The sequence below is a fragment of the Rhinolophus ferrumequinum genome, chromosome 9 (assembly GCF_004115265.2).
Source record: "Rhinolophus ferrumequinum isolate MPI-CBG mRhiFer1 chromosome 9, mRhiFer1_v1.p, whole genome shotgun sequence".
NCBI classification, from domain to species: Eukaryota; Metazoa; Chordata; class Mammalia; order Chiroptera; family Rhinolophidae; genus Rhinolophus; species Rhinolophus ferrumequinum.
This window is the reverse complement of record NC_046292.1, coordinates 46683217-46697148: the sequence shown is the minus strand read 5'-3', so window position 1 is coordinate 46697148 and position 13932 is coordinate 46683217. Positions and strand designations below refer to the sequence as shown.

Genomic DNA, 13932 nt, shown 5'->3' with positions numbered 1-13932 from the left:
TACCACACACACCCCCATACAGAGCTTGTCTGCCTCCACAAGACCAGTGGCTTTCACACTTTCGATCATGAGAGCCCAGTAATAACCCAAATCAGCAATACAGAACTGAGGATAAAGTTTCCCCAACAATATTCACCTTATTAATGTAATGCACTCTGGTATTTCCTAGTATATTCTATCTAAACATGCTAATCCTGACCCCCAAAGCTGACCGACCTCGTGGTGCACGATGATTGACAACTATATATATAAAATGTTAGTTATATAAATAATGTTAGTTAAGGTAACATTAGCAGCTGTAACTGATAAAGCCCACCATCTCAGCCTTCACTACAAGAGACGTGTATTTCTAGCTCACACAAAACCTAAACAAGTGTGAACTGGCAGGTGGTTTCCACTATGCAGTGATTACGGGAAGTTCCAGGCCGTTCCCCAACTGCAGTGTCTTCAACGCAACATCTAGGGTTGCCGCGTTCAGAACCACAGCCCTGCTGCTTGGGAAGTTTTTCATGGGTTAAGCCTACATGTGATACTCACTGCTTCCAATCTCATTCCAACGGCTAATAGCTAGTCACATGGCCTCACTTAACTGCAAGGGAACTGGGAAATGCAGTCTAGCCATGTGCCAGAGAGGGGAACAGATCTGGTGATCCACTAGCCATCTCTTCCACAGATCTGCCATGTGAAAAGGCCTCCAAAGCAAGAACCTAGCCTTATTCACCTTCACATCTCCAGCGACTCGAAAAATATTTGGCTCACAGTTCAGTGCAGAGAAAACGTATGCTCAGTGAATAGGGAACATGGTAGATTCTGGCCAGAGTTCCAGGAGTGGTATAGTTTCTGACCAGGCACTGTGATTCGCTCCAAATTCACACCTGTGCAACGCCCCTCCCCCACCCAAAGCAGAGCTATATCCAACAATCTGGAGTAGAGCAGGTGGGGAGGGTACCAGAGAAACTGCCTTGGTGTCTCCCCTTCCATCAGGAGATGGTACAGCCACTTACTCTTCCAACAAGCACATGCCTGTTAAAAAGGAGCACAGCCGAACAAGTAAGCGCACAGGACTTTGAAGGCGGCTAAATCCTGACCAGGCTCCTCTCTAGCTGCGTCGCTACAGCAGAACACTCGCTGCACACCCACTACGTGTGTGGACGGTGCTGAGCATTTTCCACCTTGTCTCAATGCATCCTCACAATAAGCCGATGAAGGACACTAATGTTCTCCCTCTGACTCTCCAATTCCCCCAGTGAGAATTCATGTCTTCCACCCCTGTGTTCCCAACAGCCCTTTTTTCACAACCCTTTCCATAATTCACTTGTGGGAAAGCTACTTTGCATGTGGAAGTGCATGTGTGTTCATCCTGTCTCTCCAGCTACACTTCAAGGACAGTGTAATTTTGAATTGAGAGTCAGAATACCAAATGCCAAATCCCAACATAATTGTTGTGTGAAGCTGGCCAAAACACTGACCTCCCCGAGCCTCGAATTCCTTATCTGTAAAATGGGATCAGAAGCCCAACCTCAAAGGGCTGCTGGGAAATATAAGCTTAACATCTAGTGTAAAGAATTATGTCTGGTACATAGTAGGTTCTTTAAAAGTAAAAATTTCCCTTCTCCGTCTCTCCTTGAGGGCAGGGATGTTTTCTTTCTCGGCACTAACACCATAATCTTGCATATAATAAATGTATAATAAATATTAGTTGAAATGCATTGAATGACAAGCTTTAACTGTTGAAAAACAAAAATAGACAACACAAACCCTGCCTTGCACTTTAGAAGTTCTTTTTATCTCCCCTGTCTCTTCTCACACACTTCATTACTCTTCTTTCTTTGGGTAACATGAACTTTTTTTTTGTACTCAGAAATTTTAAATGGCTAACAGAACATCTCAGGATTCCTTCCTCCTGCCATTATCCTTTTCTTTCAAGTTGTGCTCAACAAGATTATTTGGATATTGGAGCTAAAAACGGTCAGATTACAAGTGGAGGTCCCTGAAATGTAACATTCCCCATTGCAGGATTCTGGAATTACACCAAGCACCAGGGAGGGATTGCTCTTCCCCAAAAAGCTCGCTGTTCTGAAAAAAGCCTTTGTTTTAAGGCTTTGCAAAACTGTACTGTGGAATCTCTTCCCGTCCCGGTCCCCAAGCACTGGCCTGGGTTCAAATCTGAAGTATCTATATGCTCCCTGTGAAACAAAACATCTAAGAGTCTGAAAATATTGTAAAAATTGCTGCTCTCTGAGTCTTGGTTCATGTCTCACAGCATAAGGATCACTGCATTGGAGCCAAGTGTGCTGATTTTTCCAGCAAGTCCCTGATAATGACAGTGGTTAACACACTACATGTTTAAGAGGCTCATGGTACTGTGTCCATTATCCCCTTTACTTATCACAAAACCCTGCAAGTCAAATATCACTGTCATCCCCATTTTTCAGAGAAAGAAACTGAGGCTCAGAAGGTCAAAGGACTTTGCCCAAGGTCACACAGCCAGTAAGCCGCAAAGCCCCAATTCAAACCCTAGCCTATCAGGTTCAAATCCCATTCCATTTCTGTTACTCCACACTGCCTCTTTAAATGGCTATAAAAGAAGGTCCTTTCTGTATAGAAATACTTGAGAAAATAAACAGTTTGGACTGGTTGTTCTTTTAGGTCCCTTTCCCCTCTTTTAAAAAAAAAAAAGCTATGGTTCTAGGGAGAGAAGAAAAAAATAAAGGAAATGTAAGGAGGCCAAACATTACGAGGCTTGGCTTATCAGTATTTAATAACAGCTTTGGGATCAAAACTCTACAGAACCTTATTTATGGACAGACAGTTACTGTTAAGCAGAGCCTTTTTATATAACCTTTTCATCTGAGGATGTTGTAGCCTTCTACTGTCTTTCTATTAGTGAGAGATGGGGTGTGAAATTTGCTGGCCCTGCCAAGATTATCCCATTAAATTATCTGGCCTATTCCAATGTAATTCATGCAGGGGCCACAGTCTGAGACTCAGGCCCTGTGGATGGCCATGCGTGGGCTTTCCAAAGGGGGAGGTGTGAAGGAAAAAGTTCAGGTGGTGGTAGCATCCCAATGACAGTAACAGCCATCCACGTTTCACTGCCTTACCAAAATAAAGTGGATGCCACAATTATCCCATTCCTAAACAAACTGAAAACCCCAACCGAGCTTACTGCAACAAAGAGAGAGCCTTTTTACTGCTGTTTATTTTTATTTTGTATTCGTTAGCTTTTTAGATATTCCTGGCATGCAAGTCAGGCTCCGTGTAACAAGCAGCTGCATTTAGTTAAGGATTTCCAAGAGCTCCCCCTCCCTGCACGACTCCTGCCATCCCCTCCCCCTCAACTCCAGAGAACTTTCTCAGACTCATAGAAGACTATTCCTTTCTCTTCGTGTGTCTGCAGAACAGTCTCTCCTGTCACCCCGCAGGGAATAGGTAAGGCCAGGCTGAGGCCCTTCTGTTGGAGAAAGAGGCCTCAGAGACTTGAGAGTTTCCCAGCGCGGGCTGAATTTGCCAGGGTCTGGTCCACATCGGGACTTCGGAGCTGGCAAGCCTGCTCTCCCACTGGAGAGCACACTAATAAATCACCCCTCCTCAGTCCACAACCAAGATGCAAATACAAAGGCACTTCATCAAACTATATCTCATCGCTGGTTGGAAGGAACCGCCAGACACACTCCTCAAACCTCATCAAAATTGCAGTTCATTACAACAATGTAATTCCTGCTGATCAGAGGTGCAGACCATTGGAGGCCCTTCTGGTCTATATCTGTGTTACAGCAAGACTGGCTCAGGGAACTCCAGCACAGGAAGGAAACTTGAAATTGGCTATCCCCAATCATTTCTTATTACCCCTAGATAATGGCTAAGAAAACCTCCCTTTGCTGCTCTTGGAAAACCTGAGGAAATGGCACCTTTGGCCCATTTTAAGACTTAACCCAGGAAAGACTGTCCAGGCAGCAGTTAAGAGCGATGAATTCTCAGGGTTTGTAAGCCCAGCAATGCCATTTCCTGGCTGTGTGACCTTAAGAAAGTAACTTAACCTCTCTGTGCCTAAATTAACATGAGTGATTTATGCCATCTCCTCGTAGAGTTGTTGTGAGAATTCGGTGAGATAATACTTGCAAAATGCTTAGAATCCCACTGTAAGGATTACACAAGTTTTTGTTAAATAAATTGTACTAACAGAGGTATCGCAGAACGCTTGAGTTCAGGGAAATACATTGAGGTCAAAGGACTTGGCATCATTCTTCAGCTTCTTCCTGGCCCAATAACAGCTGGCCTAGTGGGAGGGAAACTGGAAAGTGAGGAGAGTAGAGGTTCCACGGATTATACAGATCTGGGCGAAGGCCCAGGACCCACCACCAACACTAAACCCCTCTCAACCTACCCAGGAAGGCAACTCATTGCCCCAGGCATCAAATACTCCAAATCAATGGTTGCTATCTTTTGGGGTTGCAATTTTCTCAGAAAATCAGATTACAGCTAGAAACACACAACCACAAAAATGCACATGAAATTTTGTATACTATTTCTGGGGGTCCGCACATCCTCAATTTCAGGTACCCCAAGTTAAGACCCTCTAGGCTGAGTCCTCTTCTCCAGTACTGACATATATGGTTTCACATAAAACTCATAAAACTCTGGTAAGGCTCAGAAAAACTAATTGACACACACAGTATGTGGCAGAGAAAAGACTTGTTAAACTCCAAATCCTGTGCTCATAACCATTAAGCTCTACTACTGTTAAGTTCTACTGCACTCCCTTCATACTAGAAGATGGGGCAAGAAAAGACAAAAAATCCTTGAAAACATGCCATGTTGCATTTTTACTAAGAAAGCAAATACACCACAATTTTACATAAGACAAAAAAAGTTATTCTCCATTCATTCGTCAAAAATCTATGGACCATTTCCTATATATGTGCATACACATATGCCATTTATATGTAGAGATACATTTACATCAATATACATATAGTCTACAAAGCATTCCCTTCTCCATAGGATGCTATGTAAAATTTTCAAAAATATTTAAAATGGGGTATGTGGTCACCATCAAACCACAGCCCAACTGGGCACTAATGGATGCAAGTGACACACCATTTAGAAACTTTCAAGTCTAATTTGAGGCCTATGCTCACCATGCAGGAGGTGGAGAGAAGAAAATATAGACTATGGTTGAGTTTTTAAAAGGACTTGTAATTAAGTACCAGAAAGATAATCCAAGGCCTCAGGGTAACAGCCTACCAGGTATGCTGAAGTGATATTGGAAATTATTAAGTATTTCCCACACACCGCCAGACACGGTTCGACCACACCCTTTGTCTACTGGGCCTCTCTCTGTGTGGCTCTGTCTAGGGAGGGTTTTCAGGAGTCTCCAATAAAGTTGGAGCTGGCTGACTTAGCCCTCAGTGTTTTCACTGGGAAAGCTGACAGTCTTACTGTCCTCAAGAGACTCCTATTCTGAAGGCAGACAGGACAGACACCTATTAAAATGGCGTTGGAAGGTGAACAAGTGACAGCAAACACAGTAGCAGGCCACCTCCCTCTGAGTTCAAGTAGCCAAACCACAGAAACTACAGGATTCTGAGAAAGAACCAGCAGGTTCTGAAGGCCCTAAACTTTGGAGACATTATAACGGCTTCAGCTTCCTAGAAGTTTGGCTCTGGGTAGGTAGGAAGTAGGTGAGGAGATCAACAATGAATAGACCAGAAAAAAACAAATTTAAAGGTTTGTTCCTCCTGGCTAACAAAATAGCAAAGTGATGGAAGAAATCCTGAGCTTTTTTTTTAATGAATAAATGAAACATATCTCCCCTTTCAGCTGATTTTCCTGAGCCACTGGCTGAGTTACCTTAAGGATCTTGGATCAGACAAGAAAGTAAATCTGAGTTCCACTAGAAGTTTTGTCCCCAGAGAAAAGATCAACGAGGCACAGAAATGGAAAGAGGTTTTTAAGACGACAAATAAAACAATGATAACAGATTTTAGCTCATTATTTGAGAGTCTGGAATACAGAATTTGGGTGACTGCTGATAACGGAATTGTCTTACCCTCAGCAAAATCATTATAGGACATTTATTTAAAGGCAGCTGACCAAAGAAAGGTGTGTTCCCTACCCCACCCGCCATGATCTAAAAGCAACCATTGTTGAAAGATTATGTAGAAGTAAAAGAGAACAGAGCATATAACTGGATTAATCAAAGTCCCAAGCTAGGACCCGGACGTTAGCTAGAATCACCTGGTCGTCTCCGCCTCAATCTGCTGGGCAACCTGAAATCAGAAGGATGTTTACATTGTTTAGGCAGCGTGGCCCATTTTTTACTTTTCACCCAGGTGTTGTGGCATGGGACCAGATGTTTGGCATCACCGAAGCAAACATCCATGTGACTAAGCTGTTTACATTTCATTAGGAATTTTCACCAGGAAGGTGCCCTCCTAGCTGATGTACATCTTAATTACAATTAGGAGTTGTATTTACCCCAGGAGCCTCCAGATTAGTATAACCTCAATACAAGATCAATTTCAGAATCATCCTCAGAAAATGTGGTTTCCACGTCCCCAAAATCATCTCTAAGAAATCAACATGCACACACAAGTTCCTTCCAGAACGTGTTTTCTACCACGAAAATTATAGGTAGATATTAATAAAAACTAATTCTGTTGTCCTAGTCTATGGAGTGAACAGATCTTTTCCCCTCAGCTGCTAAATAACCCACAGCCTTTTCTTTTCCTAAGCACAGCGCTAAGTTAAAAATGAAAGATGCATGATAAAAGAGCAGAGACCGATTTATCTGCACGGGTTTGGGCTGGGAGTAGGGGAGGAAAGAATCCAGGGGCTCCGGTACCCCCTCAAGGGATACATGTTAAAAGTGAGGCCCAAGGCCCTGGGGACTTTAATCAACTTTCCCCCTCCAACCTCCACAGAATGAATCGGTTGTCTCCACAGGCGCAGCCGGGCTCTTCCCTCTCATTGTGTAGGGGCTCAGACGCAGCAAGGATCCAAGCTTCCCGCAGCGAACTAAGACGCTCGGGCTTTCGGTGGAGTCTTTCTCTAACTGTTGCAATTGTCTTTGGAGATTACCAAAATCAAGTATGCATTAGATGGCTTTTCCGCCCTTGTTTGTAACACACACACACACACACACACACACACACACACACGTGCACAATCAGAGCACTTTGGAGCAGCAGGCCGCCTCTGACAGCGTATTTTGCACAAAGTGGCGGCGGCGGAGGCAGCTCACATGTTGTGGCCTCCATCGTGACCCTCCAGAAGGCTGCAGAGCCGGGGGCGGTGAAGAGGCGAGGCCGCCCGAGCCCCAGGAGGACAGGGCTTTTGTTTGGGCGGGTCTGCGGACAGCCTGGGCTCTCGCAGGCATCACTAAAAATACAAACTCCCTCTCGGACCGCGCCTTCGGGACGGGACGGTTGCTACTTGGGGGCAGGACGGACTTGCCTGAACGCCGGTTGGGGCGCGATAAGGGTCCAGCGAGAGATGCCGGGATGAATAGCACGGAAGTGTCCCTAATCACCCCACGATCCCCAACCCCGCCACGCTGTCAGCGCTGACAACTGATGCTGGGCACAGAAGGGGTGTTCGGACGTAGCCCCGGCCCGCAACGGGCTTCAGGGCAAATCCGCGCCTGCCTCCCCCTGCGCCAGGAGTCGCGTTTGCGAGACCCGGGACAGGTCGCGGCCGCCCCCGAGGCGAGCGCGGCGCTTCCTGTCTGCCCAGTGCCGGGCTGGCCGACAGGAGGCTGGCGGAGGGCTGGGTGGGCTGGGGAACCCGCGGATGCGTCTCTTACCTTGGGCAGCAGCCCCACGCGCCGCCAGCAGCATCGTGGCCAGCAACGCCAGCAGCGGCGGGCGCGCCCCGCGGCGGCGCGGCCGGTGCATTCCTCCTCTCGCGGCGGCGGCGGCGGCGGCGGCTCCCAGGCCGCGCGCAGAACATCCACGGGCTCTGCCCGGGGTCCCGGCCACCTCGTCCCGGCCGCTCTCCCCGCAGGATGCCGGGGGCGTCTGCAAAGTTCTTTGTCCCTCTAACCTGCTCCCTCGCCTCCGCCCGGCCGCCTCAGGACCCCGTAAGGGCGGTCCCTCCCGAGCCGTCCGGCGGCAGCCTCGCCGAGCCGAGCCGGTCAGTCCTGAGCTGTCCGTTTCGCACTAGCGGAGGGCGCGTCTCCCCAGCTCGGATTCCGAAGAGCGCGCCCTGCGCCCGCGGGCTGTCGTCCCGGGCTCCTTCCCGGGCGGCTGCGGCGACTCCTCCCGCTGCTCGCGCTCCCTCTCTTGCTCTCAGCCTCCCTCAACTTGTCACTTTCCACCAACTCTCCAGCCCAGCGCCCGAGCCCCGACCAATGGCAGACACCGGCCCAGGCCGGCGACCCAGCGCCCTCTGCTGCCACCTCTCCACACCCACACCCTCCGACGTCCCAGAAAGTTGTTGCTCCAGCGTCTCCCGCACGCCCACCTCCCCTCCCCCACCACGCCTCAAACCTGCGGGGGGACCTGAGCCCTGCGAGCCCTCGAGGCCATTTGATAGAAGGAGAAACAAAGGCTCAAGGAGACTTTTCCCGGCTCGCAAACCAGTTCGTGGCTGAATCGCTTAGGAGATTCAGGAGTTAGGAGACCCAGATTCCAGCAATCCCAGCTCTGCCAATGTTAGCTGTGTGACCTGGGTAATAGAATATTTATTGATATCATACAATTTCCCTTTTGATTTCCTCTTTGACCCAAGTGATTTATGTTTTCCCATTTTGTCTTTGATTTCTAGTTCCATTGCCTTGAAATCAATGTCATCTGTACTACTTCCCTTCGGAGATTTATTGAGGATTTCTCTGTGGTCAGTTTTTGTCAATGTCCCAACATTCTCTTTAAAGAAGGTGTTTTTCTATGTTCAGAATGTGAAGATAGAGAACGATCTCAATTTGATCTTCTTTATATTTATTATATTTTTAGGCCTTCAATATCTTTGCATATTTTTTGGGGGGAAGGGTCCAGTTTCCTTGCTATGGACTAAAAGGGACATTAAAGTCTCCTACTAACAGTATGTTTTTGTCTGTTTCTTGTGGTTGAGGTTTACAAATTTTGTGATGCATAAATACTCATGACAGTTTGACTTTCCCTGTGGAGAGGGCCCTTGATCATATAAAGTGGTGAGTACCTGTGGTGTTCCAGGCCCTGCTCTTGGCTCTGAGGATGCCAGAGTAACAGAGACACCAGTCAGTCTTGCCCTAGGGGATCCACAATCTATGGATCACTTATTGAATGTCTTCTGTTTGCCTAGTGCTTTGTATCCATTTGTTCATAAATCTTCTACTGACACTAAAAGAAAGTCATTGGAATTGTATACCACCTTGCATTGTTATGTAGATTATCCCCATGTTCAGTTTTAGAAACTGAAATGCAAAAAAGAGAGTGACTTGCTCGCAGTCACGCAGCCAGTGGGCAGCCAAGTCAAAACTCAGTCTCTTTCCCATCCATGAGAAAGTTCTGGCCAGAGCCTTGCATATAAGAAGCACTCAGTCAGTGGTGGTGGCCATTACTGCTGCAGCAACAGCCTCTAAGAACCCAGCTATAGGATTTTATAAAGAGCAGTCACCTCATTGAAGGCAAGACTTTGTAGCCAAAAGTATGTCCCAGCAGGTCATAGACTCACAGCCTTCTGCCTACAGGCAGGTGAATGCCTACCCCATCTGGGACAAACAGTCATTTATGCTTCTCCAAAATTCCATGGCAGGAGAATCCCTAGCTGCCTTGATAGCTTCCCCCCTTTCTATCACTCTGACCTGAGGTCAAGGAATGATAGACAGAGAGGCCTTGGGTCAACCAGTTCATCTCTCAAATAGGTCTGTCCTCCAAGTTTCTCTGCCTGTGACCCATTCAATCCTGTCTCAATTATCTCCAGTCACTAGCCTGAGGAACTTACTGCACAAGGTTCTCTTGTTAGAAAACTGTCTTTGATGGTCGGCTGCAATATACCATGGTCCAGAAATCAGAGGAAACTCACTGACACTGCACATTGCTGAACAGTCTTCCGTCATCTACAGGACAACACACAGTTGCCAGACAAGGAGGCTTTCCCTTCCACCCACCCTGGCCTCAACCTCCACCCCAGGTATCTTAGGTAACAGAAGGCTGCCAGGGCTGAGTATACACAACTTAATGGCACTTTTATCAGTACTTAAACCTTTCAGGAACTTAATCACAGATGTGAGGAATGTGACAACCGGAAAGGGCCTTGGAAATTAACTAGAATATTCCCCTCAACATTTTATAGAGAGAAACATGGGACTCAGGGAGGTGAAAACGCCTTGTCCAAGGAGTTTCACACAGCTGACCAGAGCCAGCACTGGAACCTACATCAAGCAGTCTAGACCTGGGAGAGCACTCTCTCAGTCGTCCCAGATCCCTTGAAGTTTAACTATAACATACTATTCCCAAAGGACAGGTTAGAAAAGGCTCTGTTTAAAAAAAAAAAAAAAAAAAAAGATAAAGGAAACATTTATGCAAGTTCAGTAAATGCCAGCGCTTAGGAGCACACGCTTGGGATCTGGCTGCCTGGGCTCATAGTCCAGCTTCTCTGGTCTCTGTTGAATGACCGTGGACAATTTTCTTAGTCCCTCTGTGCTTCAGTTTCTCAGCTGTAAAATGGTGATGATGATAGTAAAAGTACCTATTCAGGACTGTTGTAAATGTTCAATGAGTTAATTCCTCATATAAAGAGCTTTTGTGAGTATCTGGTACAGAGTAGGCACTTAATAAGTGTCAGACAGCATTATATTATTATCTACATACGTGAGCTTTCTTAGACCACCAAAATTCCTGTGAGGTCAGTTATGTCTCCATTTTTTACAGAGGAAGAAACTAAAGTGAAATGAAGTTAAGAAACTAGCCCAAAGTAAAAACAATGAGGCCAAAAGGTAGGACTCGAGCCCAAGTCAAATCTCTTTCTGCGCTGTATACTCCTGTCTCACACCTAAGTGGTGGGATGTGGGAAAAGCTACAAGTAATTGAAATGTTCCTTTTGCAGGCCTCTTATGGTCCTGCCATCTCCCTTAACCAAGCCAATAATTGGTACAACTGGATTAGAGAATCCAGGAGGAGACACTCCCTTCAGAGGTTCCTGGCTCAAGCTATGAGGTACCCACAGAGGCTCCTTGCTGCCTAGGGAGGCAGCCACCTCCCCTGGCCTGTCCTATTAGCGCACACACATGGCTTTATTATCACCAGGGACTTACAAGGCACAGACACAGGTAAGTCATAGTAGGAAGATTGAGAAGGAACGGGATAGTGACAAGTCAATAGAATCCGGTGCCAAGGAGAATATAAAAAACAAAGCTACCTTACATTTCAAAAAGTTGTTGGAGGGAAAGACTCATCTGGGTCATTTGCTTGATTTACCCAAAAAATACAGCCATTTGTTATTCTTGGAGAAACCACGTAGCATGATGGTTACACGTGAGGGGGGCTCGGGAGCCAGATTTCATGGATTCAAATCCTGGCCTTGCTCTTAATAGCTGAGAACTTGGGTTTCTGTACTTCACTTTCCTCATTTTCAAAGAGGCATAATAGTGATACCTACCATCTAGCTTTGTTCTGAAGATCAAACTAGTTAATATTTGTAAAGGGTTTAGCACAGTGCCTGTCACACAGTAAGCAGGCAATGCTTATTAGCTACTATTATTAGTGATTAAGAACATGGGCTCTAGCAATAGACAGACCTGGCCAGATGATAAGAACAAGTTGTTTAACTTCTTTGTGATATAATCTTCTCATGTGGGAAAAAAAAGATGTAATAATGAAGCCAATCATATAAAGTCATTTGAGTATAAAATAATTATACTTTATACCTTAAATATAAAAGTCTCAACACAGTGTTTGGCATGGTACCTATTCAATAAATTGTTTATTATTATTCTTTTTTCTCCAAACCTCTACATTATGGGGTAGGAGAGGACATAAATTTGGTGATTATACAGCCTGGATTTCTAGCATAGTCTCGATTTCATGTATTTTGTTCCATTAGATTCACTAGTCCATTTGTATAGTGGGTAAAAAAGATGATAAAAAGACAAATTGGCTTCCCTGTTGCTTCCCAATAGCTGTTCTTGTCCATGCTATATCTCTGTATTAGTAGTGTGTGTGTGTGTGTGTGTGTGTGTGCGCGTGTGTGTGGTGTAACATCTCTTCAATCTCGTATCATCATTAGAAGTTCACTAACAAGAAATTCAAGAACAGTAAGGGATTGTTAGTAAAACTATTAATAATATCAAGATAGTATAGTCTATAAAACTTCTGAAAGAAAATATAGGAGAAAAATCTTAGGTTTGACAAGGATTTATTAAAAAAGAGACAAAAGCCATAAACTGTAAAAGAAAAAGTTGATAAATCAGACTTCTTTAAAATTAAAAGCTTTTGATTTTCAAAAGACATTGTTATGAAAATAAAAAGGTAAGCCACAGACTAGGGTATATTTGCAAAACATACATCTGACTAAGGACCTGCATTTATAATATACCAAGAACTCTTACAACTCAATGATGAGAAGACAAAATACCTAATTTTTTTAATGGGCAAAATATTTGAATAAACACCACCAAAGAAGATATACAGATGGCACAAAAACACATGAAAAGATGTTCCACATCATTAACAATCATGTAAATGCAAACTAAAACCATAATGAGACATAACTACATAGCTACTAGAGTGTCTAAAGTTAAAAAGATAAACCATATCAAATGTTGGCAAGGCTTTGGGGCAACTAGAACTCTCATACGAGTATGTTGCTGAAGGGAATGTAAAATAATACAACCACTTTAGAAAATAGTTCTGCAGTTAAAAGTTAAACCTACATATAACATATGATCTAGCCATTCCACTTCTAGGTATTTGCCCAAGACAAACAAAAACATTAAGTCCATACAAAGACTTTTTCACATGAAAATTTATAGCAACTTTATTTGTAATGGCCAAAAATTAGAAACAACCTAAATGTCTACCAACAGGTGAATGGATAAACTCTGGTTTATCCATGCAATGAGATACTACTCATTAATAAAAAGGAATACATTATTAATACGTACAACATGGATGAATATAAAAATAATTATGCTGCATGAAAGAAGCTAGAATTCTTAAGAAGAATATACACAATTGATTCTATTTCTATGAAATTCTAGAAAATTCAAACTAATCTATAGTTACAAAAAGCAGATCATTGCTTACCTGGAGATAGAGAAATGTCAGAATGGATGACAAACAGACATCAGAACGCTTATGGGAGTAATAGATATGTTTATTATATTGATTGTGGTGATGGTCTTACAGGTGTATACATATGTCAAAACTCACTGTAGCAATTTGGGTCCAATCAAGAGATAGAAACCATATAACAGGCTAAACAGAAAAAGTTTAATAGAATTATTAATGATGATAAAAGAGTAACTAGAAGATATAAGGAAAAATATAGTACCCTAGGACTGAGGGAGAGTACTCCAAGAAGGGGTTCAGGCCTCATTGGAGAAGGTGTGGTTCAGCCCACCAGATAGCAGAGAAGTTTGCTGGCTTGGCCAGTCTAAAGAAAGCAATAGCCTCCCACCCCACCCCACCCCTGGAGTGCAGGCAGGAGAGAGCAACTAATGGCATGGGTATGCAGTGGGAATCTCGGCACTGGTGTGGATGGAACATGTGGGCAGTGTGAGGCTTACAGAGGGAGCAGCAGCTCTGTGTGTACCTCTCCAAACCCCACAGCCACAGGTGAGCTCTGGAGACAGAGGAGCTGCTACTCAGTCTGTGACTCTCTGAGCCACAGGTGATTGTATGCAAGCTACACTGTCTTTGGTTTCCATGTTGAGAAAGCTGCAAAAAAGATTATCACCAGGCTAGAAAGTGGCAGAGAGATCAGGTTCTGGACGTGTGCTATGGTAGACTC

At 44.7% G+C, this 13932-nt stretch overlaps 1 protein-coding gene across 1 annotated transcript in view; it reads right to left on the bottom strand.

Annotated features, from left to right (window-relative positions):
* The window catches only part of ROR1 (receptor tyrosine kinase like orphan receptor 1), a 371075-nt gene extending 362757 nt beyond the window's left edge, over nucleotides 1-8318 (bottom strand). The window contains exon 1 of the mRNA XM_033115986.1: nucleotides 7808-8318. Coding sequence (XP_032971877.1) covers nucleotides 7808-7898 — 91 coding nt within the window. The 5' untranslated portion in view covers nucleotides 7899-8318. The remainder of the gene's footprint in view (nucleotides 1-7807) is intronic.
* Between the last annotated feature and the right edge of the window lie 5614 nt (nucleotides 8319-13932).